Source organism: Myotis myotis, unplaced genomic scaffold (genome assembly GCF_014108235.1).
Source record: "Myotis myotis isolate mMyoMyo1 unplaced genomic scaffold, mMyoMyo1.p scaffold_m19_p_20, whole genome shotgun sequence".
Taxonomy (NCBI): domain Eukaryota; kingdom Metazoa; phylum Chordata; class Mammalia; order Chiroptera; family Vespertilionidae; genus Myotis; species Myotis myotis.
The window spans coordinates 31,196-55,388 of record NW_023416325.1 but is presented as its reverse complement, the minus strand read 5'-3'; the positions used below and the strand labels follow the sequence as shown (position 1 = coordinate 55,388).

Here is a 24,193-nt window from a genome sequence, read left to right as displayed (position 1 = left end):
CTGGGTATGTGCCCTGACTGGGAATTGAACTTGTGACCTTCTGGTGTACAGGCCATGCTCCAACCAATTGAGTCACACTGGCCAGGGCTTTCTAGCTCTGTGTTTCTGTTTCCTATCTTTTTGTTGAACTTCCCACTAAGTTCATCTACTCTTCTCCTAAATTCATTGAGTATCGTTATAACCAGTGTTTTGAACTCTGCCATCTAGTAGCTTGCTTGTCTCCATTGTGTTGAGTTCTTTTTCTGGAGTTTTGTTCTGTTCTTTCATTTGGGATACGTTTCTTGGTCTCCTCATTCTGGCAGCCTCCCTGTATTTGTTTCTATGTATTAGGTTGAGCTGCTATGTCTCCTGGCCTTGTGAGAGTGGCCTTATGTAGTAGGTGTCCTGTAGGGTCCAGTGGAACAGTCGCCCTGTTCCCTGAGCTGGGCAATCCAGGTGGTCCCTCTCCCCTTCCCCTCCCCCCCATGTGAGCTGGGTACGCCCTCCTGTTATAGTTAAGCCTTGATTGCTGTTGGTTCATCAATGGGATTTACTCCTAAGGCTGAGTGACTACAAGGACTGGCTGCGTCCACCATGGAGGATCACCGCGGAGCAGGACTTACTTCAGCGGGGCTTTGGTGCCTGCTGAGTCTGCCTCTTGAGTGTGTCGCTTGTAGAGGTGGTTGCGTGATGCTTCATTGTGGACTGAAGCTGTCCACACGGTGTGCTGGCCCTGGGGCCTCCTGGGAATTTCAGGCCAAGGTCAGCCAACGTGAGGTCGGCAATTCTTGACTCCTGGGCTCGTGGTTGAGTGTACACATGCTGTTACTTTCCTGAGGGTATGGAAGTAAAAATAAAATTAATGTGTAAACTTGAATTGCTTTCTTCCTCTGGGCTATTGCTTTGTTTTCACTTGAAAATGAAAGGTTGACCTCAGTCATTTCCAAGATAATTCTAACATAAGATGCCTGGGCTAAGATGTCTATTTTCTGTTTCCTGTCACACAAAACAAAATTTTAGTTAGCATTCAATGACGTTTTCATGTCTTTTTCTATAAACCTCTCCCCCTGCAAAGAAATAGGTAACTTCCCTGCATGACTTATTCCCAGGTCTCAGGCTGTGTGAGTGACTCTGACACAGCTCTGGCATTGTTGCCCTTTCTTGTTGAAGGTTTTAAAAACTTGTGTCCTGATAGGAAATGGAGGCAGTAAAATGTGATTGCGAATTCCCTAAAGTCAAAGGCAAACACAGTCTTTTTGCCTTTTGCGATGTGACATCATGTTATCCGCCAGTTACCACGCTATCAAACAGCCCTGTTGGGTTTGGCGAGACTCGGCTCATCTTGCACAGCGACGGCAAAACCACCTGAATGCTTGCAATGCCTGAGCCCCACAGGGGATGAGAAAGGCTGGCAGAGAAGTTAGTCAGAAGCAAGAAGAACACGCCACTGGGTGACTCCCTGGTTGGGGCACGATTCACAGATGGGCACGAACGTGGGTGAGGAGTGGGCTCGGAGAGTGTTTTGGGAAATCAGGGTGATGAAAGCATTGGTAATGAGCTCCCATCAGAGGGAGGGCAGTGTGCAGACCTGGCGTGGGAGAGAGATGATAAAGCCATGGTGTCCATCTGTATTAGCTTGCATGAGCTGCCATAACAAAACATCACAGGCTGGGTGGCCTAAACAACAGAAATGTATTTTTTTTCACAATTTGGAGGTTATTAATCCATGATCAAGGTGTTGTTAGGGTGGGTTTCTGGTGACCTGTCTCTTTCTGGCTTGTAGATGCCTGCCTTCTCTCTCAGGACTCACCTGGCCTCTTTTCTGTGTGCGCATCGACCTGTCCTATGAGATTAGACACCCACCCTTATGACCCACTTTAACCTTAACTGCCCTCCTAAAGACCCTATATCCAAATAGAGTCACATTGAGGATTAGGGCTTCAACATATCCATCTTGGGGGAGCATACTTCAGACCAAAATAGTGTTCATTGCAGTTCTTGTAAATGGCCTTTGAAGGTGAAGTGATTGTCCCCTTGGAGAGGAGGGCGGAACTGATGGAGGGCCAGCCGAGTGTCAGTCATGACTGATTCGTGACTTTATTTGGCTCCTGTACAACCCTGTCATGAGAGAAGACTGAAGCTCATAGTTGTTAGGATCGCCCAGATAGTAAGAGGTCCAGAAAGCATTCAAACTCTAATTTACAAGGTCATGCTACCATATCAGGGAGGAGACTTCTATTGAAACCTTGCTGAATTCTTAGGGACTGTGTCTTTAAACTTGGAGTTGCCAAGAAGCTTGCTTGGCAGGTCCATTTGGGGGTCTGGGGAGGGTCTCCGAATAGGGAAGAGACATGATCAGAGTTGTGCTTTGGGGAGGTAACTGGCCGTGTGTGCGAGTGTGGGTGTGGGTGACTGGTGATCATCTAGAACCTGTTGCCATGACACTGTTGAGAGATAATGACAGCCAGCAAGGGCGATATAAAAAGTGCTAGATTCCCATGACATTGTGAGGTCAGAGTCAGGCTTTGGTAAATGATTGAGTGCAGGCCATGGGCAAAGGGAGGGAGTCCAGGAAGAGGCCAAGGAGAGCAACTGGGAGGACAACAGCACCCCTGATGGAAATGAAATGAGTTTGGGGGTACCAAAAGCTCTCCCAACCCCCATTCCATCAGGTGGTGAGGAGGTACCTCAAGGAAGCCTGTAACTGCTTAGAGTCCAGTGCACCCCTTTGGGGGATTTTGGAGAGGATTCTTGAACTTAAGGTTAATCTATGCAGTTAATCATTACTGATAATTATGCACTTAATAGTACATTAGGCTTAATAATTCATCAAGTGATAAATGAAGAGATAATGGGTCAGGACGGGCAGGCTGCAGGCCTGAGGGAACTTTGATTAAAGTGGACTGTTATCCCCATGAAGCTTTGAGGAGAAAAAGGTGGATCTCTAAATAGCCTGTTTTCCTCCCAGTCTCTCCTTCTCTTCTTCCTCCTCCTCCTTTTTCTCCCTTCCCTCCTCCTCTTCCCCCTCCTCCTCTCCCTGTTTCTTCTTTTTCTCTGAACATACAAAACATTTTAATGTTTGTGTTACAAGGAGGACAAGATGCAGTCTGGGCCAATAGAACTTTCACACCCTGAGAATTCCCCTTACAGGCAGAGGCAATAGTAATTTATTTCTTGTGTTAATTTTAGCCGGTCCTATTCTTTTAGCAAAGGCAAGCGTGCCTACGTTGTACAACACCCTGTAAAGTACAGATGACCAAAGATTAAAACTCTTCAGTGGCACTAACCAAAGTACACAGTTTCCCCTTCTTAATGGTGTCTGCCCAGTTACTCAAATCCTGAATCTAGGAGTGACCCTTAATGACTCTTTCCATCACTTCCCACAGTCGACCCATCAACAAGGCCCCTCAGCTTTGTTTCTAAAGCACACCCTAATCTCTGCCATTGTCTTCATCTCTCCTGCTGCCACTCTCTCACCCAGATGCAACAATAGCCTCCTGCATGGTTTCTCTTTTCTCCCTTGTCCCCAACACTACACTTTCCACAGGCTTGAGAGCAATCTTTCAAAAGAAAATTAGCCCTACTTGGTTTGGGTCCGTGGATAGAGGGTTGGCCTGCAGACTGAAGAGTCCCAGGTTCGATTCCGGTCAAGGGCACGTGCTGGGGTTGCGGGCTTGATCCCCAGTAGGGGGCGTGCAGGAGGCAGCCGACCAATGATTCTCTCTCGTCATTGATGTTTCTATTTCTCTCTCCCTCTCCCTCTCCCTTCCTCTCTGAAATCAATAAAAATATATTAAAAAAATAATAAAAAGCAAGTTAGATCATGTCTCTGCCCTGCTTGAAACCCATCACACTTGGAATAAAATCTACACTTCCTATCCTGGCTTGAAAAGACCTATGGGATGTATCCCCACCTAGCTTTCCAGCCTCATCTCACACCACCCTGCTCTTTGCCCACCACACTCCAGCCACTCTGACCTTGGTCCTGCTTCTCCACCATCATGACCTTCCCGTTCAGGGGTCTTTGCTTTCCCTCTGATCTCTGAGTGGCTGACTTCCAGGGGAGGCCTGATGGGCTGTGGGGCTTCCCAGGTCTTCTTCACTATTGTGCATTGGGCTCACAAAGGACTCATAGACGATCTGATTTGGGGATACAGCCTACCAGCCCTTCCTCTAATCCTTTCCTTTTCATCTTCACTATTATTACCCAAGTCCCCACAGTCACCTCCAGCACAGTCAAGTTCCTGGCCCGTCTCTGCTCTTTCCTGTCCTCCTCTTGCCTGGCACGTCTCTTCCCTCCTTGGCTCGCCCCCGAGTGTCCCGATGGGGCATGGCGTCCTCACCCTCCTTTATCTTTGTGTTTCCAGATTGGAGCTTCTCTCTTCGCCAGTAACATCGGAAGTGGCCACTTTGTGGGGCTGGCCGGGACGGGAGCAGCTGCAGGCATTGCCACCGGGGGCTTTGAATGGAATGTGAGTAACATCAGAGACTCTGTGTCCTGGCGCCCGAAGGAGCTCTAGCAGTCAGTCAGCCGGTTGAACTTATGCTCAGAGGTAGATGCTGTAGGTGTTAGGGAACCTCTCCCCGTCACCCTGCGGTGCAGATGAAGGAGCAGCCCTTCAGGGCCCCGGGTCCTGCTCCCCTTCCACCAGAGAAGCATGAGAACACCACTGATATGAAGGCTACAGTGGTTCTTTCTTCTCTTAAAAAGCCAAGCACTCCTCTACCCTTTCAGCCATATTGGAGGTTTGGAAATGCTTATCACCAGATCCCCATTATTGTTGTTGTTGTTGTTATTATTATTATTAATTTTTTAAAAGGTCTCTAAATGGTATTTTTCTCCCTGTAAACCAGGGAAGAGGAAAAAGGAGTTGCGATGTCACTGGGCAGTCACCAGGGGTCCCCTTCACTGTTGCTCAACTACCATTCCCTTGGGCCAGTCAGGCAGCAAAGACCCCACCAGCCCCGATGGCCACACAGGGAGTTGTCCTCAGAGCCCAAAGAGAAACCGCTGGGGGATTGCTCTGCAGTGGCTGGAGGCCCCCAGGCGGTGTGATCTGATTCCATTTCTTTTTTGGTTTTAGGCCCTGATTTTTGTGGTTGTGCTGGGCTGGATATTTGTCCCTATTTACATCAAGGCTGGGGTAAGTATCTACTGCGTGCATGTACACATACACACACACACAAACACACACACATACACACATACACACACATACACACACAAACACACACACAAACACACACACAAACACACATAAACACAGACATAAACACAAACACACACATTTACACACATAAACACACACAAATAAACACACACATACACATCAACACACATGCGCGTGCGCACACACGCGTGCGCACATACACACACCCGCGCGCGCTCAGTCCTCCTAGAAGACAGAGGAGACTATATAGGATAAACGGTAGACTATATAGGATAAAGCCTGTGCTTCGATAGGGACACTAATTAGATCCACTGAGCCATGCCGCGTCCCTGTAGGAAGCCTTCCTCAGCAGCCTCACTCTAGGCAGAGCCCTCGGCAGCATCCCGTCCTCTCAGGCTGGGTGTGTATTTACAAGGCACTGCCCTGCCTTTGCACATGATCTGTGGTGTGTGCCTCTGCCCCGGAAGGGAAGCAGCATGAGCAAAGGATCATACTTCCCCTTCATTCACGTCCGCCCGCAGGTTCATTTGCTGAGCGTGCGACTGGCACTCAGCTACCAAGTGCACGCCCCGACTCTCGAAGAAAGCGCTGCCATTTTACCTCAGGCAGCTTTAGTGTCATCTCTTCAGTGAGATATAATGAGCACCTACTACGTGTAAGTCCATTGAAAGCGATATGGAAGAAGCACGGGGCAGATGGTGCAGCTTCTGCAGGCTGTCCGTGACAGCTGTCTGATCCCAGGAAACAGCAGGCTCAGGGTTGAGGGACCAAGACAGAGTGTGGTTGGCATTTGCAGAAAGGAACTTGGAGAAGAGCTGAGCAGGCCCGCAGCCACATCCCTTGGCAAGGCCTGTGTGCAGAGCAGGGCAAGCACACATCCAGCCTGGCCACCGTGTTTGGTGCATTGAAAAGGTCTCTAAATGGTGTCCTGTTCACAGTAGGTGCTTTGTCTAGGAATATCTATCTAACAACCCCCACCTCCTCCAGGGCACAGATCTGCCTCCTTGGTTATGTGTTTATCAGGCACCTTCTATGTCCTGGGATAATACAGTTACAGCTGCAGTAAGGCAGGTGGGACTGAAATGAGCAAAGGGCTGGAGGACAGCTGCCCGGCCACATCACAAACTTCTGTGACCAACAAGGGTTAAGCCTAGATCACACTTCTGACACCATTGTGGCTGCCACTGTTCTGCTTGCTCTGGGCCTTCTGGTCACTCTGGCTGGCCGTGACCTCCCTGACATCCCGTGCAGGTGGTGACGATGCCAGAGTACCTGAGGAAGCGATTTGGAGGCAAACGAATCCAGATATACCTCTCCGTCCTGTCCCTGTTGCTCTACATTTTCACCAAGATCTCGGTGAGTCCACTGCCTCCCTATCATTTAGCCCGTCTCCTTGCCAACCTGGAGCTACAGGCACCGATTTCCAGAGCTGAGACTCCTCAGAGGTTGGCTGGCCATGGGGGTGTATTTAAGAACTGGACAGCGCTCTGGGCCGACCCACTGGAGCAAGACATGTATTCCTTCTTCACTTTACTTTTCCTTCCTCAAAAGTGTGCAAATCAACTTCTTTGGTTGGCAAAACAAAACAAAGCAAAAGACTCAGGAAACCGCTGAAGTTCAGAGTCTTGGATTTCTTTGAATAGATACCCAGAAGTGGAATCCATGGGTCATTAGGCAGTTCTATTTTTAATTTTTGATGAACTTCCATACTGTGTTTCACAGTGGCTGTACCGATCTGCATTCCCGCCAACATTGCACAAGGGATTGCCTTTTCTTCACAGGTTGTCTTTTTTTAATGCTGTTGAGTTGAAAGTGTGTTTATATATTCTGGATAGTAGACCCCATTCAGATGTATGATTTGCAAATATTTTCTCCTGTTCTGTATGTTGCCTTTTCACTTTCTTGATAGTGTCCTTTGATGCACAAAAGTTTTAAATCTTGACGGAGTTCATTTTACCTACTTTTACTTTTGTTGCTCATGCTTAAGTTGTCACCGAATTCACTGATTGTGTGACACCCAAAAAATCGATTGACAGAGCCAAGGTCATGAAGATTGACTCCTATGTGAGCTCCTTAGAGTTTTATAGTCTTAGCTCTTCCATTTAGGTCTTTGATCCATTTTGAGTTAATTTTTGTGTATGATGTGAGGTAGGGGTCCAACTTCATTCTTTTGCATGTGGATTTCCAGTTCTACCAGCACTATTTTTTTTTTTTTTGTGACGAGACTATAATTTTCCCATGGAATGGTCTTGCACATATGTTTTTCACACAACTCATTGAAAACCTGCCCTGGCCCATAGGGTTTTGTCTTGGAGTTGGAACTGATGCCCAAGATTACTGTGCACTCCCTGCCCAGCTTCCTACTTCAAACTGCTACGCCCTTGACTGGTAGCTCTGTGCTTTCCCTGTGCAAGTGATGATTCCACCTCCTCCACTTTTCCTTTCCCTCTTTCGGGGTCAGTTTTCAGTTACAGTCCTATTCCGTTAGAGATCAATGTGCGGACACTGCACTAGGAAGTACTGAGGGGCGGGGGGCAGAGAAACCAGCCTTCCTGAGGGGAGAGGGGCAGCAATGTGAGAGGAGGAAAAGAAATGTAAGCGGGGAGGTGGGGAGGTCACCCTGAACTTGGGGGCAGTTGGTAAGGAACAGTTCCTCGGCTCAGCCTGTGAGCTGTCACCTGTTTAATGAACGCGTAGAGCACAGCACCTGGACTCCCCTTCTCAGAAGCAAGACTTCTCCAAGTCCACAGTTCAGGCGGGTGAAAGTCTGTTGACTACAGTTGCTATGGGAAAGGCACTTTTTGCCCTCCCAGCGAGTAGAGGGGTAGTCATATAAACACACGGAGTAGCCAGCCCCACTCCCTGCCTTCCCGACCAACTCTCCTATTGCCAGGTTACTGATTAAACCTCCCAGGACATGGGAGCCCCCAGGTAGCTGAGGGGCAGCCTCCCTCGGCTCAGGTCCTGATGGAGCCCATTCCCTAGCAGTCAGCTTTTCCGGAATTCTGCTTTTAAATGGGGCTTCGTGTAGGATGTTCCCGCTCTGGGTGATTTCTGGGGCTCCTTCGTGGAGGCCTTGCCCAGTGTCCTACCTGCTCCACCTGCTTCCCATCCCCAGCATTCCCTTGAAAAGTGCACAGGACGGACGATCGCTGCTCTTTATTGAGGGCCAATCCACCTAGATTTCCTTAAATACCGTCGTTACTTTTCTTTTTACAGTTTTAAAAGTTGGGGGATCAGGAATTTTAAAACACAATGTATTCTTTATGGATCTAGGGATATACATATATGTAGAAAAATATAAAATCATAGACCAGAAGAATACATACCAAGTTCAAGACAGTGTCTACCTTTAAGAAGAAAGGAAATAGGTCCAGAGGGGAACATGGGACTAGATGACTTATCCCATTCTGTCATCCTCTGCCTCCATGCCATCCAAGACAGAGCAGGACAGTGTGGAGAACACAGACTCTGAGACCAGGGACACCCAAGATTCAATCCTGGCTTTGCCTCACACCAGCTGTGATTTGGGACAAACTTCTCTGAGACTTGGTTTTCTCTTCCAGGAAATGGAAAATGAAATTAAAAAAATTCTCTGGGGAACAAAATGCTGTCAATAATGGTCACCTCTGGGCCAAGTCATGGAAGTGGGTCCACTTTTACTTTTCAATGTTGAACTTTCTGGGTTGTTTATTTTTAAACTATATACATAAGTTATTTTACTTAAAAACTTTTTTTGGATTAAAAAAGACCTTGCCCTCTGCAGAAATATCCCAGAAAGAAGGACCCTCACCTTTCAAAGTTGTTGTAAAGTCACTGGACTTGGTGACAGGTAGTCTGGATTTTAGCCCGTGAGCAAGTCACTGACTTAGTTTCTCTCATCTGAAAAGCAGAACCAGTGTACCTGTTCCATCACCTTATTTTGGGGATCCAAACAATGCGTGTGTCTAAACTCTCTTGGTAAAGTGTAAAATCACCCGGATGTGGAGGAAAAAATACCCTACGAAGCACGATACCCAGTGGGCACCCAGGAGATCCAAAGGCTAATGTCAGAGCACCCAGGCTAACGTGGGCACGGCTGGGGTTCCCCCAGGCGCTCCTGGTGGCATTCAGGGTCCAAGGGCAGAAGGCATTCCTCCCTGAAGTTAGGGGTGACTCATGGGAGGGAGAATTTATCTTAGGGTTTTTTCCTATTTATGAGGGAGTTTTCCTTAGGATTCTTTATGTGCCCAGTTCGCTGGAAGTAGAGTATGTATTATAAAAACCGAGGTTTCTGTTAGCCCAGCACTTCTCATAAGTGTTTATAGATTTTGTTTATAGCTTATCTTAGGAGTTGTGTGTTATTTATTTGTGACTAATAACAGCCAGGCAAATATTAATGAGGCTATCATAAATATTAATGAGGCTATGATATGTTGTCATAAAGCATGACAAATTAACTACTCTGGAAAATAAACCAATCAAGGGTGTTTTAAATGGCAGCAGTAATCTTGGAGTATATACATTTTTTGCTCACTATGCTCATTAGCTAATCTACTGAATCATACTTAACAGCATTCCACTGAAATCAGTGAACGGAGCCCTTCAGTGGGCGTGACTACGAGAAGATACGGAGCTATGGGAAGGCCGGGAGGGGCCTTGGGATTACTCATCAGAGTGGCCCAATGTGGAGAGTCGGTGCCCATTTCACCCTTAGCACGGCTAAGGGGCAGCTGGGGGCTCTGCTTTCTCAGCTGCTGCAGAGGGCAGGGTGGACCAGGTCTAGGACCCGGGAAAGAAATATCTTCCTCAATGGCGGGACTTCCCCACTTCCGGCCACTGAGGGTTTATTTATTTATTTTTTAAAAATATATTTTTATTGATTTCAGAGAGGAAGAAAATAGGCGAGAGATAGAGAGAAGTATCAACGATGAGAGAGAATCATGGATCAGCTGCCTCCTGCAAGCCCCACAATGGGGAGCCAGCCTGAACCTGGGCATGTGCCCCTGACTGGGAATCGAATCCTGACCTCCTGGTTCATAGGTCGATGCTCAACCTCTGACATGGAGGGGCACAATGTTTTTTCCACAAGGTTTTATTCAGGCCTAGAGTGGCAGCGCTGGGGTTAAATTCCAGGCCCTTTCACCAGCAGCCCTGAGGTTGTTGTTGGTGGTGATGGGGAGTTCTCTTTCTAAGTCACCATGATTCTCCCTACCTCCTGCTTCTGCCTCTTCTCCTCCACCAGGAAATACAATGACATTAGATCCCCGGGGCTAGAGAATTTGTAGGGGACCCAAGGCATAGGGTCCTCTTGGGGGAGGAGGTCATGTATTCACACATAGGCTTGGAGTTGGAGATGACGCAGAGGCAGGGAACAGGAGGTTTGATTGGTGGGGACCCAAGTCACTGGAGGGTCCTGAGGAGCTGGAAGGAAGCAGAGAGGGGAAGATAAGAATAGAGCACCCGTTTCTCAGGGCTCTGAACGGGTGGCCGTTTACATGCCCTGAAATGCATTAGATCTCAGCAATAAAACATCTCGTCCATTGCATCTAGGGGCAGTCTCGTTTCTTTCCTACCTAGAGAGAGGAAAAGATTCACCTGGTGGTATTTTGGAGATGCCATGAAAATTCCGTTTGGGTGACTCTAGCGCTCTCTGTTGGTTTAAATTAGCAACTGCACTGTCCAGCCAGGTAGAAGGTTCTATATGTGGCTAAATGAAGCAGGGAGGAGAAAAAGAACTGTATCAAGAACTGGTGAATTTAGGGGTGCAAAGGGAACAATTCTCCCTCCAGTTATATGAGCGAATCTAGATAAAACCACCTCGCACCAAGCCTGCCATGCAAGAGGTTCTTGGCGAGGTTCTGGTTGTGTTAGGGTCAAGATGGACTCCATCTGGGCTAGAGAGATACAGTCATGATGTTGCTCAAATGTCTCTCCGCTCCAGGGTGGGGCTGGGGTTTCCCTCCCACGGGACTCTCCAGCACGCCAACTTGCTTTTGGGACTAGACCTGAAAAACCTTTGCACACAAAGGTGTAAACAGTGGATAATCGCTTAGAGCAGCAGTCCACAGGTGCGTGGGGAGGAGCCCCAAGGCATCGATAGTGGTTCCTTGGCCTGGCCTGCGTGGCTCAGTGGTTGAGCGTTGACCTATGAATCAGGAGGTCATGGCTCAATTCCTGGTCAGGGCACAGGCCTGGATTGTGGGCTCCATCCTCCAGTGTGAGGTGTGCAGGAGGCAGCTGATCAATGATTCTTTCTCATCATTGAAGTTTCTCTCTCCCTTCCTCTCCGAAATAAATAAAAAATATAAAAAAATAATTGTTCCTTGGCAAACAGAGTTCCACAGTTAAATGTCTTTGTGGAGGGTCCTTTACTATGCTTCCCTCCCGGGGTTCACAGTACACGCTGTGTATTAAAGGCTCAGAGGAGTTGTGTGGTAAAGAAACTGCCTTAACTTTGTTTAATCCGGCATTTCACAGGCCTCTTTGACCATAGCATCCTTTTCTCCTCCTAGAATATCTATTACGACCTTAAATAAAGCTTGTGGAAAGCTTAGGGAGAGAGCAGGACTCTCAGGTGTTCGTATCCTTTTGTTTTTATTTCATTGTGAGAGGAACACTCAGCATGTGAGCTGTCCCCGTCACAGGTTTTGAGTGCACCATTGACTGTTGTCGGCTTCTAAGTACAATGTTGTGCAGCAGACGCCGAGAGCTTGTTCATCTTACGAGCTCTGTGCCGACTGATGAGTAACTCCCCATTCCCCCCCAGCACCTGGTACCCACCATTCCAGTCTCTGATTTTATGAATTTGGCTATTTTAGATATACATGGAATTGTGCAGTACTTGTCTTTCATATTCTTAACCAGGGTTAAAAAGATGAACCTTTCATTGTGGTATTTCAGCCAAAGGGCAAATGAGTGTGGGTCAATACTAGACCCTAGAAATCACTGGCACTGACATTCCCCAGGAGACAGCTTCTGGTGGCTCCTTCAAGTTCACCTCCTGGCCCTGCAGCCAGCTGGTCTCTCTCACCTCTAACGTACCTCTCCTCTCCTTCCAGGCAGACATCTTCTCTGGGGCCATCTTCATCAACTTGGCCTTGGGCCTGGATCTGTACCTGGCTATCTTTCTCTTATTGGCAATCACTGGCATTTACACAATCACAGGTGAGTTATTCAAATGACTCGACTCAAGCCCATTCCAGGGGTAGGCACTTGGGAAGGAGAAATGGGGGTGTTTTCTCTCGAGGAAAAGAGATACACCCAGGAAACAGATCAAGGATGGGGGATTTGCTTGTACAATGATTTGGGAATCACAGACCCTGACAAGTTATAGAGGTTGCCCCCAGAAAACTCCAAGGTTGGCTGGAATAGTCAAGATAGCTTCTTCCAGGGCAGGGCTTGCCCTTGCAGGTTGTGAAGAGAGAACTTGGCTAAGTTGGGAGAGTCAGGGAGGGAGTGCCAGGTGCAGGGACAGGTGAGAGCAAGGAATGGAGGCAGGAATGGGCATGACGCAGGGCAGAGGCAGGGTGAGAGCAGATGCATTTAGTTGGAGGAGGGTGGTCAATGGGAGGTAGGTGTATGTGTATGTGGGGGCGGGGGGATGATAAGGCCTGATAATTCAAATGAGGTCACAGGGCAGGGGCCTTAGAAGCCAAACAGAGGTCTTGGAATTGATGTGACCAGGACTGGGAGGCACTGTGAGGAAGAAAGAAGGGAGTGACACATGCAAAGAAATTTTAGAGGAAGACTCAAGAGGTGACGGGGGAAGCTGATGACATGAGTAACAACTGGGGGCACCTCTGAGGAGGTGTTGCTCTGCCCAGTCCAGGGGCCAGGCTCAGTGACGGTACTTGCTGCTCAGCTGGAGCTTCATATGAGCTTTGGGGCATACAAGAAGTACTTAGAGGGTCTGAGAATAGAGTCAACATACAAGTAGCCCTTTATTTTATTTTATTTTTTAAAATATATTTTATTGATTTTTTTTACAGAGAGGAAGGGAGAGGGATAGAGAGTCAGAAACATCGATGAGAGAGAAACATCGATGAGCTGCCTCCTGCACACCCCCCACTGGGGCTGTGCCCGCAATCAAGGCACATGCCCCTGACCGGAATCGAACCCGGGACCCTTCAGTCCGCACACCAACACTCTATCCACTGAGCCAAACCAGTTAGGGCACAAGTAGCCCTTTAAATGTGCCCATTTGGTAATGTCCTCAGACATTTTGTAGAGATGTCAGCTCTTTGCTCTTCCCTGCCTTCACTTGTGGCAGATGCTTTTTCTTTCTTTCTTTTTTTAAAAAAAATGTATTTTTATTGATTTCAGAGAGGAAGGGAGAGGGAGAGAGAGAGATAGAAACATCAATGATCTCAGAGAATCATTGACCAGCTGCCTCCTGTACGCCCCGCACTGGGGATCGAGCCCGCAACCCGGGCATGTGCCCTGACTGGAAATCGAACCGTGACCTCCTGGTTCCTAGGTCGATGCTCAACCGCTGAGCCACACCGGCTGGGCCAGATGCTTTTTCTTACTACAGAGGAGCCATCTCCTGACTTAAAAGGATCACATCGAGCTCTTCCTCCTCCAACAGGGAGAAACATTTCTCCTTTCCTCAAGGCCTTCCCAGCATTGCTGTGACGAGTGGAGATGTTGGATCATGCTGGGTGGCAGACTGTTGTCACAGGACAACAGGAGGAAGGAAGGGGAGGCGGGCGACGGAGGGGAGTGCTCACACGGTGTGCAGAGCGAGAGGGGCAGCAGTGGGTCGGGAGGTAGGCTGCCTGGTTGCTCTCCTGCGTGAGGTCAGATACATTGTCTCCTTGTCCGCGTAGGGGGCCTGGCGGCTGTGATTTACACGGACACCTTGCAGACGGCCATCATGCTTGTGGGGTCTTTCATCCTGACCGGGTTTGGTAAGTGGGGCTGCGGAGGCGGGGAGGCTGAGGTAGAGGCCCAGGGAGAGAAAATCAAGTCCAGGGTCTCTGCCTGCCTTTCCCAGGGAGTGGTCCAGCCCAGAGCGGCCATCACTGTGGGTGTGCAGGGGGCACCTTCCTCAGCCCTGGAGGTCCCAGGGTGGGCCTGGCCCCAGACAACACCTGTATTCCCTGCTACCCCCTCTAGACACTTGGGGCCAGTGGTCCCCACTGTGAGTCTGTGATGATGTAGTCTCCTCTCCATAGAGAAACTTGGTGGAAAAACAAAAGGTTAAGGCTAAATATCAAATATATTCAAATGTGTCTTAAATCTCAGGTTATATCTTATCTACATTTTGGTGTCAAATGTCCTTTCTTTTATGAATCGATGATAGTGAGTGATTATTTGCTTGCTTATGTCCTTATTTGACAACATTTTTAAAGCTCAGCCACTCTCTATTGGCCCCTCTCCCCCCTAATGTTGTAAACTGTCATCTGTCTGTGGAACCCAAAAGGCAAGGCTAGACACCCTCGCTCTAGAGGCAGTCGATATGGGAGGATAGAAAATGCATTGTATTCTGAAGGGGCCCAGGTTCTCGGGGTGTCCTGTGAAGCCTCTGACCTGCCTTCTATCTTCCAAGAGCTTCCATTGGGTTTTCCCAGTGGTGCCCCCGGGGGATTGTGGGGCCGGGGGCGGGGGGGGGGGAGGCGAGGGGGGGGCAGCAGAGGAGGCTGTCAGCAGGACAGGGACTGGAATGCCTTCTTCAAGGACACAGTCACCAGGGGGCCGGGCTCCAGGCTCCTCACCCATGCTCTGCTCATCCCTGCACTTGGCTGGGACCAGGGGTGGCAGGGCCTAGTCTGTGTCTCTAGTCTGTGTCTGGGGCCCCAGAGGCCACTGCTGACAGTAGAGGGGGAGGGGAAAACAGAGTTTTTGAACCTGGTTCCAAACCAAGGTCTTTCTTCTAATAAGCCAAGTAGCTTTCCTTTGTAACGATGCTTAGGGTTGGAGTCCTTTCACGGGTCATTGCTTTGGAGCCTCAGAGTCGTCCCGAGGAGGCTGGGCAGGGATAAGGATGACAAAGCCGAGGCCAGAGAGTGACTTGCCCGAGGCCACACGGAGGGCCCTGGCTGTGGGGCAGGACCGCTCAGTGTCTTGGGCATCTACAGGGGAAACTGCCGTGAAGAGTGGAGAGTTTCGGGATGCTGATTTTTATGACTGATGTTTTTCAGCTTTTAATGAAGTGGGAGGGTATGGGGCCTTCATGGAAAAGTACATGAACGCCATTCCGACCAACGTTTCTGATGGAAACATCACCATCAATAAGGAATGCTACATGCCCAGGAACGACTCCTTCCACATCTTCCGAGACCCCCTCAAGGGAGACCTGCCGTGGCCGGGGCTCATCTTTGGGCTGTCCATCCTCGCCCTGTGGTACTGGTGCACAGATCAGGTACCCGCACTGGATGTGCAGGGGGGACAAGGTCTCCCCCGGGGTGCTGCAGGAACTCCTGTCTGTCTGTCTGTCTGTGGCTTGTGGGGTTGGGAAAGGTAGGGCAGGGCTCATGTGGTCTGGGGGTCACTGAGCCTTGGTAACATGGGAGTGCCAGGCCAAGCATCCAGGATGTGGGGGAGGGGAGCTGGGGTGGCCAGAAGGCGTCAGGACCGGCACCTCACCCCGCCCTTCCTGCCAGGTCATCGTGCAGCGCTGCCTGTCAGCCAAAAACATGTCTCACGTGAAGGCGGGCTGCGTGATGTGTGGGTACCTGAAGCTGCTGCCCATGTTCCTCATGGTGATGCCAGGAATGATCAGCCGCATCCTGTACACAGGTGACGCCTTCTGCTGGACTCAGTGGCCACTCTCCCCCATTCCTGGCTCTGAGCCACTTCAAAAGCCCTGTAGCTCCCCGCTCCTTCCGTTCCTCCTCCTCCTGCCCCTCCTCCTCCTTCTCCTCTTCCTCCTCCTCCTTTTCTTGCCATGCATTGCCAAGTATTATTGATCTCCCCCAGCGGTTCTCAACCTGTGGGTCGCGAACAATGAAAATACATCCTGCATATCAGATATTTACATGACGATTCGTAACAGTAGCAAAATTACAGTTAGGAAGTAGCAACGAAAATGATTTTATGGTTGGGGGTCCCCACAACATAAGGAACTGTATTAAAGGGTCACGGCGTTAGGAAGGTTGAGAGCCACTGCTCTAGACAGTGAGCCACTTGAGGTCACAGAAACCACAGAATTGCCTTCCCTGGCTTTTGCAAATTCTCGGAACCAGGAGGTCACGGTTCAATTCCTGGTCAGGGCACATGCCCAGGTTGCAGGCTCGATCCCCAGTGTGGGGTGTGCAGAAGGCAGCTGATCAGTGATTCTCTCTCATCATTGATGTTTTTATCTCTCTCTCTCTCCCTCTTTCTACCATTCTCTGAAATCAGCGAAAATATATTTTTAAGAAAGAAAGTGAATCTTGAACGTATTTCCCTGATGTGTGCTCGCTGACACGGCTCTTCATCTCTCTCCAGATAAAATTGCCTGTGTTCTCCCCTCGGAATGTGAGAAATATTGCGGCACCAAGGTTGGCTGTACCAACATCGCCTACCCGACCATGGTGGTGGAGCTCATGCCCAATGGTGAGATTCGTCCCCACTGGCCGGGTCTTTCTTGGAAGGCTGATTGGGTTCAGGCTTCTCGTGGATTCTGTGGGCCTTCTGGGCAAGGCCATTTCCATGTCTGGAGGTCAGTTGGCGAAGCCTCATTCCAGGTGTCCTCAGTTTTTGAGTAGGTCTTACCTTGTGGCAAGCAGACATAGGACTAGGTTTGGCTCTCAGACCTGCCACTGGTCTGTTGTCAATCAGGCTCGGAAAGGAGATGATCTGAAAATGCATTAGGGGAAATCATGGCTTTTCATCTGGAAGGTCTTTCCAAGTTCTCCCACCGACGTTGACATGGCGGCTTGAACTAAGTGGAGTTTTACCTGGAGAATGAATGAAAAACATGGAGAGAAAGGCAAGGAGTGGTTTTAGCTCTAGAATGAGGACGTGTGAGGTAGTTGATGGATGGGATACAACTTCTCACTATAGAGAATGTGTTCTCCTAGAAGACTGAGAACATAGAGTCCACTTTGGTTAGAGTTTTGGGGTAGATCTGTGGGGTTACTTTTCATACTGCATAAGGAAGAAAAATCTAATTCTGGTTCAAGAGATGCAGATTTCGTTAGGTTAGGGGGTCTCAGGAGATCCAAAATTCAAAGGTATTGGTCAGGAAAATTTAGAAGAAACTTCTACACAATTTTATTACTGAAAGAAAATGTAGAGATCATCTCATCAAACTTCTTCATTCTGCAGTTGGGGCCCACAGAAGGAAAGTGACTTTTCCAAGCCACACAGCAACTCAGCGTCTGGCTTGTATAATTCTGCTCAAGGCTGGAATTGAGGAATTTGAGATGGTCTTAAAAAAAAAAAAAAAAAAAAAGACTGGATGCATGACCTTGGGCAAACCATTTGGATTCAAATTCTATAAACATGGGAGTAATAGTTAACTATTCCACTTAGCTGGGCTGCTTATTAATTAAGGTTGCAATTAGTGAGAGTCGCATGGCTCTTTTATTTTACTTTTTAATTGTTTTGTTAATCCTTGTCAGAGGATATTTCTCCATTGATTTTTAGGGAGAGTGGAAGAGAGAGGGAAAGACAGAAACATCAATGTGAGAGAAACACATCGATTGGTTGCCTCTTGCATAAGCCCTGACCAGGGCCCGGGCTAAGAAGGAGCCTGCAACCAAGGCATGTGCCCTTGATCGAAATCGAACCTGGGACCCTTTGGTCTGCGGGTCAACCCTCTATCCACTGAACCTAACTGGCTAGGGCAAATCCTAGTTTAAATATTTCTGCTATATCATGGATCTTTTGAATTAGAGAGCTTATAAAAGTCCGCTCAGATGGACACACACACACACACACACACACACACACACACACACACACCATCACCACCATCATCCAACTGCAAAGTGTTAACCTCATATATATTTTATTCCTACCTTCTTGTTGACTGCTGTGGGATTGCAACATAATGTAAAGCCACAGTCCATTCCTTAAAATGTCTAGTTTTTCTGGAGAGATACATCAAAGGCCAACTATGGCATGATTTCAGAAAGCAAACAAACATTGAGTCCTCCCATGTTCCAAGTGCAGAAGTGCTGAGGCGCGGTGGGTACCACTCAGAACCCCCTTCTCTTCCAGGGCTTCGAGGCCTGATGCTGTCAGTCATGTTGGCGTCTCTCATGAGCTCCCTGACCTCCATCTTCAACAGCGCCAGCACCCTCTTCACCATGGACATCTACACCAAGATCCGGAAGACAGCAACGGAGAAAGAGCTCATGCTTGCAGGAAGGTAAATGAAGCTCCCACCTGCCCCCACCAGGAAGCTTGAATAATTACTGTATAGGGTTCCCTCCAGCTAGGGAAGACGATGGATGCTTGGGTAGCGTGGGAGTAGCCTCTGGCCAGTTATATTTTCCTTCCAGTGGCATCGGCTTTGAAATGCCCTTTTGGAGTGAGAAGTGACATCAGGGACCATCTAATCTAACTCCCAATTTATCAATGAGCAAAATGAGTGATTACTATTTGCTCATCTATTTGCCCACTATTGGTTTGACTATAGCTAATCCTCATCCCAACCTTGCAAGGTCAGTGATATCATTCCCAGCGTACAGTGAGAGAAATTGAGACTCTCAGTGGTCAGGCAAGGTGTCCTATGTCACAAAGAGAGAAGAACAATTTGAATCTAGAACTGTCTGGATCCAAAGTCCACACCCCTTTGTTCCTACACTTGGCTGCCTCTCAAAGTGGGATCTCTTGTGGTAGCAGCTGGTTTAGGTGACTATTGAAAGTCAAGTGCGTTTCACTTATAGGTACAGATGACTTTCTCGGGGAGGCAGAATATGGGAGAACAAAAGCCTCAGGAATGAATTTGCTAATTATGTTTCCTTGCTATGGTCACATTGTGTGTGTGTGTGTGTATACATACTTGCTCATTTTATATATATCCTAGAGGCCCAGTGCACAAAATTCGTGCACGGGTAGGGTCGCTAACGGCTGCCCGCTGGGGCCTTCCTTCGTTCCGCGCTGCCCCTTGGTGGTCAGCGCAGGTCATAGCAAGCAGTCGAACTCCTGAGGGGACACTTTGCATATTAGGCTTTTATATATATAGATTTATTCATGTAGAGCCAATTATTGACACTATTGTGGGGGCTTTGCTTTCAGAGTGTTCATCCTGGTGCTGATTGGCATCAGCATCGCCTGGGTGCCCATCGTACAGTCAGCACAAAGTGGGCAGCTCTTCGATTACATCCAATCCATCACCAGTTACTTGGGACCCCCCATCGCAGCTGTCTTCCTGCTTGCTGTCTTCTGCAAGAGAGTCAATGAACAGGTAGGTAGCATTCGTGTGCAGCCGGAAAGGTCCTTTCTGGTGCAGAAATTCCCACCGGGATGTGCCTGCTCTCTGTGGGAGGGATTCTGTTTCCCAGCGCTCTCCAGAGGGAATGGGTGCGCTGCTGAGGGTTTGGATGGCAGTGCTCCCATATTCCGCACTCCCATGCTCCGGCTTCAGATGGCCTGGAGCTATCTTTTCTCTCACCTTTCTTCTCCTGCCTCTGCCCCTCCGGTGTGCACAGCTGTCTTGTGTGTTCAGCAGTTGGTAACCCAAGGTTTTCTTTCCCAGGGAGCCTTTTGGGGACTGATCATAGGATTTCTGATTGGGGTGTCCCGTATGATCGCCGAGTTTGCTTATGGAACTGGGAGCTGCATGGAACCTAGCAACTGCCCCACGATTATCTGTGGTGTGCACTACCTGTACTTCGCCATCATCCTGTTTGCCATTTCTGTCGTCATCATCCTCCTCGTCTCCCTCTGCACCAAGCCCATTCCCGATGTGCACGTGAGTACCCACCCGGGAAACCTGTCCTGTCCTTGTTTCCCATTTCAGGCTGCAATGCCCATCTTGCTGGCCCTCGGCTCAATGAGACATCTCACACTCACATGACTACATAGTGCACCCTTGCCACTGGTGTAGGGCAGAAGCATACAGGACAGGAAGCTCAGCGTGCCGGCTGCACAGTCTCAGGCATGTGTCTTCAGCAGGAGTCCTCAAACGCTCTACATTTCCATCCAGGGGATCTTCTCTGACTCATGCTCCCCAAGGGACAGCTCAGGTGTAAGAGTATGAGGTCACTAGGGCAGGTACGGGGCTACACTGGCTTAGATGCCCAGGCCCCAGATAGGAACTTATATTTCTCGTAATAGTTCCATGGTCAGAACTTCCAGGGATCCCAGCAAGGGACATCCCTGGTTACAAAAATCACTACACTCAGAGAAATCTGAAGTATGATTTACCCTTTATCTTTTTCCTAATCAAGTTTCTAAACAGTTGCCCGTAGAATTCAAAAGAAATTTCAAACAATACTAAAGTCCAATTGATTTAAGACTTCAAAAACCGCAAGTACTCTTCTTTCACTCTAGGTGTCGCCCTTGGTTTAGGGTGTATTCACAGCCCTCCCAATGCAGATGAAGATGACCAATGATAGGCTATTTTCACCATAAGCGATATAGTCTGGTAACCCAATCCAGCTGGCATTCCACCGTTTCCAGGTTCCCAAGGAACAGAGCAAGATCATATTCGTCCATAGAGAAAGACAAAGGGTTTTGTTAACTCATGTCAATAGAGATGGTGCCTCCAGTTCTTCCCAATTCTAAGTGGCTCTTGATTCTACAGCTTCTCCCCATACTATGACAAACACACACAGTACAACAATGTGATCTTATGCGGTTGGTCTGGACAGATAGGTGTCTAGTCTTGTTTCTCAGAACCGGTGCTAAAAGGAACGAATTCATTTCTTCTAGGTAGCAAGAGTTCATTCATTCAAACCACTTATTTCTGTATTCAAGGCATCTTCTTAGCCTCCGAATATGCATATGTCACAGGGGCTAATGTGTACACGTCTGTGATTTACATCTAAGTCCCTGGCATATTTAGATATAATGCTATGGATGGGAACTGTTATCTATGTTCTTATTGGTACTGAGAGGCCGCATTCCTGTTTCTTTCTTGATGCATAGCTCTTTGTCCTCCCAGCTGCTTGGCCCAAGGCCCTGTTGGGATCTCCCTGTTGACCTGTTCTGCTTCCTCCACAGCTCTACCGCCTGTGCTGGAGCCTGCGCAACAGCAAAGAGGAGCGGATCGACCTGGATGCCACCGAGGAGGACGTCAATGAAGCCCCAGAGGAGACCTTTGAAATAGGTGAGTGCCTTCATCAAAGCCCAGATCTCTCTTCTAGAGGGGAGATGGGAGAGGGCTGGGGAGGTGTGAGAGGAGGAACCAGGGTTTGGGACATCCGCTCAAAGGTTGTGGGTACAGAGGAGGAGGTACCCACAGAAGGGGAGGAGGGAGGTACAGAATCATTGCAGCTCCCTCAGCCCTCACGGTGTACAGCCTTCAGTGATGAAGGGTGGGTGAGGAACTTGCCGCCCTGACGATCTGGGGCATGGCCAGGGCCAAGGGAAGAGTCAGAGCTCTTCTGACATAGCCTGTGAACTGAAAGCAGATGGAATCACAACTGTGGTTCGTCCGAATGACATCAGCAGGATGGAATAGAAGCTCAGGATCTTACGTCTTACCTGCCTAAGATTTAGAGAACCAAATTTCTCAGGCAGTCCATTGAGATAATTCTCGGTCAGCGTTCAGACACTCATCCTGCTCATGGAGAAATGCTTTCCTCAATTTCTATGTTCTTCCCCTCCATGGAGAATGGTTGTGTTAATGTGTGGTGTGCACAGGTGTGGGAGCTCAAGGGCATATGTTCGTTCTTCTTCTTCTTTTTTTAATCCTTACCCAAGGATGTTTTTCCATTGACTTCTAGAGAGAGTGGAAGAGAGAGGGAAAGACAGACAGAAATATCAGTGAGAGAAACACATTGATTGGTTGTCTCCTGCATGCGCCCCAACCAGGGCCCGGGCCTGGGAGGAGCCTGCAACGAAGGTACATGCCCTTGACTGGAAAGGAACACGGAACCCTTCGGTCTGCAGGCCTATGCTCTATCCACAGTGTCAAATGGGCTAGAGCAAGGTCATGTGCTCTTTACCTGGTTTTGGGCAGAAGGTCTCATCCCGCCACCTGAAGGGAGTGCACATACAGCAGAACAAGTCCTGCATCTGGCTGTCAGGAATATCAGAAAACCCTAGCTCTGGAAAGGGCCCAGAGACCAGTTGGTCTTATCACCTCATTTTGAAAGCATATACATGCAGACCCCGGAATAGAGAGGCTTTGCCAATGGCCTCAGCTCTGACACAATCTGCCTTTGATCTCGAAAGACTTTTCCGTTCTGACACCTGTGGCTACACAGGAAGTGCCAAAGGAGCCTCAGCCGTAGGGCAGCTGATCCTGGTGCTGGAAAAGGCAGCCCCTTCCTGCTTCCCGGGAGCTGGCATGGCCCCCACTTCTCCCACCTCCAGAAATGCCCCCAGATTGAGGGAGAACACCGTAGACTTTAAAATACTCACATGCAATGAGGAGTATTTTGAATGTTTTCGTGCAGGCAAAAGATTATTATTAATTTACTAGAGGCCCAGTGCACGAAATTCATGCATGGAGGGGTCCCTCAGCCCGGACTGCACCTTCTCCAATCCAGGACCCCTTGGGAGATGTATAACTGCCGGTTTAGGCTCGATCCCACAACCGGCAGTCAATCATCCCTCTCATAATCCGGTACCGCTGACTCCTAACTGCTCACCTGCCTGCCTGCCTGATTGCCTCTAACCCCTCTGCCTGCCGGCCTGATCACCCCTAATGGCCTCTCTCTTGGTGCCCGCCACCATGGCTTTGTTTGGAGGGACGTCTGGAAGATGTCTGATCTATCTGGTCTAATTAGCATATTACCCTTTTATTAGTATAGATTTGTTTTTGCACCAGAGGACAGGGTTAAGACCTGGTTGGAAAGAACTCACCCAGTTTTAACCCAAAGAGGCAAGCTCGTGTAGAGACAGCCTGTGGTAGTGGGATTCAGAAAGCACTGAGGTTGAATCCTGACTTCTCTACTCACTCCCCTGGGTGAGTGATTCCATTTTTCCTAAAGCTCAGGCTCCTCACACGCAAGTATTCTCAGTGGTAGCCTAGGCTTCACAGCGCTGTTGGAAACCTTCAGTGAAAGCATGCTCCACAACAGAATCGGGCACAATCATACCGTTGTGATGGCCACGGAGGAAAAGGCTTCCAAGTTTATCTGAAAGGCGGGAGCAGCCAGTGCGCATCCATCAGGGATGTTTGGAGGGGACTCCCACGCTGGCTGGAGAATTTTAGCTTAGTGACTTCTGAGGTTGTGGCAGTACTTGAATTCTGTCGTTTCTTGGTGAACCTATGGCGAAATCATACTGAATGTCCCGCCCTTAAAGTACAATAAACTAAGATCTCTAGAGGGCTTTTATAAACAAGGGGTGTCCCCTCATCATTCTCTAAAAAAACAGCAGTATGAGAAGTCACCCCTATATCATTGTTACCACCACCACCAGCATCATGGCAGATAATGGTATGACCACAATGTATTTTAATTATGAATATCTTACTCTAGTCTAGTGTTTCATTTTGGCCCCACATCATCCTTTTAAAAAGCAGATAATACAAGTATAATTCTTCCAGTTTTACAGATGAGTAAAATGAGACATAGAGACGTTCTGGAATATTTTCTGCAGAAGGCAAGGTCTTTTACAATCCAAATATTTAAAAAAATAAAATAACTTATGTATATGGTTTAAAAACAAACAACACAGAAAGTTCTCCATTAAAAAGTAAAAATGGTCCCACTTCCATTACTTGGCCCAGAGGTGACCACCATTGAGAGTTTTTTTGTCCCCATGAGAATTTTTAAAAATATATTTTTATTGATTCTAGAGAGGAAGAGAGAGAGGGAAGGAGAGAGAGAGAGAAACATCAGTTATGAGAGAGAATCATTGATCCGCTACCTCCTGCACGCCCCACACTGGAGAGTGAACCCACAACCCGGGCATGTGCCCTGACCGGGAATTGAACCATGACCTCCTGGTTCATAGGTCGATGCTCAACCACTGAGCCACACCTTTTAGTTCCTCCAACAATTCTTTAT

General features: G+C 48.5%; 1 protein-coding gene across 2 annotated transcripts in view; it reads left to right on the top strand.

Moving 5' to 3' along the window:
• Nucleotides 1-24,193, top strand: part of SLC5A1 (solute carrier family 5 member 1) — a 38,705-nt gene that overhangs the window by 11,957 nt on the left and 2,555 nt on the right. The window contains exons 3-14 of one of the 2 annotated variants that reach the window (XM_036353532.1): nucleotides 4,347-4,451; nucleotides 5,064-5,123; nucleotides 6,402-6,506; nucleotides 12,191-12,296; nucleotides 13,961-14,041; nucleotides 15,275-15,495; nucleotides 15,737-15,872; nucleotides 16,563-16,670; nucleotides 18,282-18,432; nucleotides 19,305-19,473; nucleotides 19,765-19,980; nucleotides 21,234-21,339. In XM_036353532.1, the coding sequence (XP_036209425.1) occupies nucleotides 4,347-4,451; nucleotides 5,064-5,123; nucleotides 6,402-6,506; nucleotides 12,191-12,296; nucleotides 13,961-14,041; nucleotides 15,275-15,495; nucleotides 15,737-15,872; nucleotides 16,563-16,670; nucleotides 18,282-18,432; nucleotides 19,305-19,473; nucleotides 19,765-19,980; nucleotides 21,234-21,339 (1,564 nt within the window). The remainder of the gene's footprint in view (nucleotides 1-4,346; nucleotides 4,452-5,063; nucleotides 5,124-6,401; nucleotides 6,507-12,190; nucleotides 12,297-13,960; nucleotides 14,042-15,274; nucleotides 15,496-15,736; nucleotides 15,873-16,562; nucleotides 16,671-18,281; nucleotides 18,433-19,304; nucleotides 19,474-19,764; nucleotides 19,981-21,233; nucleotides 21,340-24,193) is intronic. The other variant, XM_036353533.1, reaches the window with a different exon arrangement.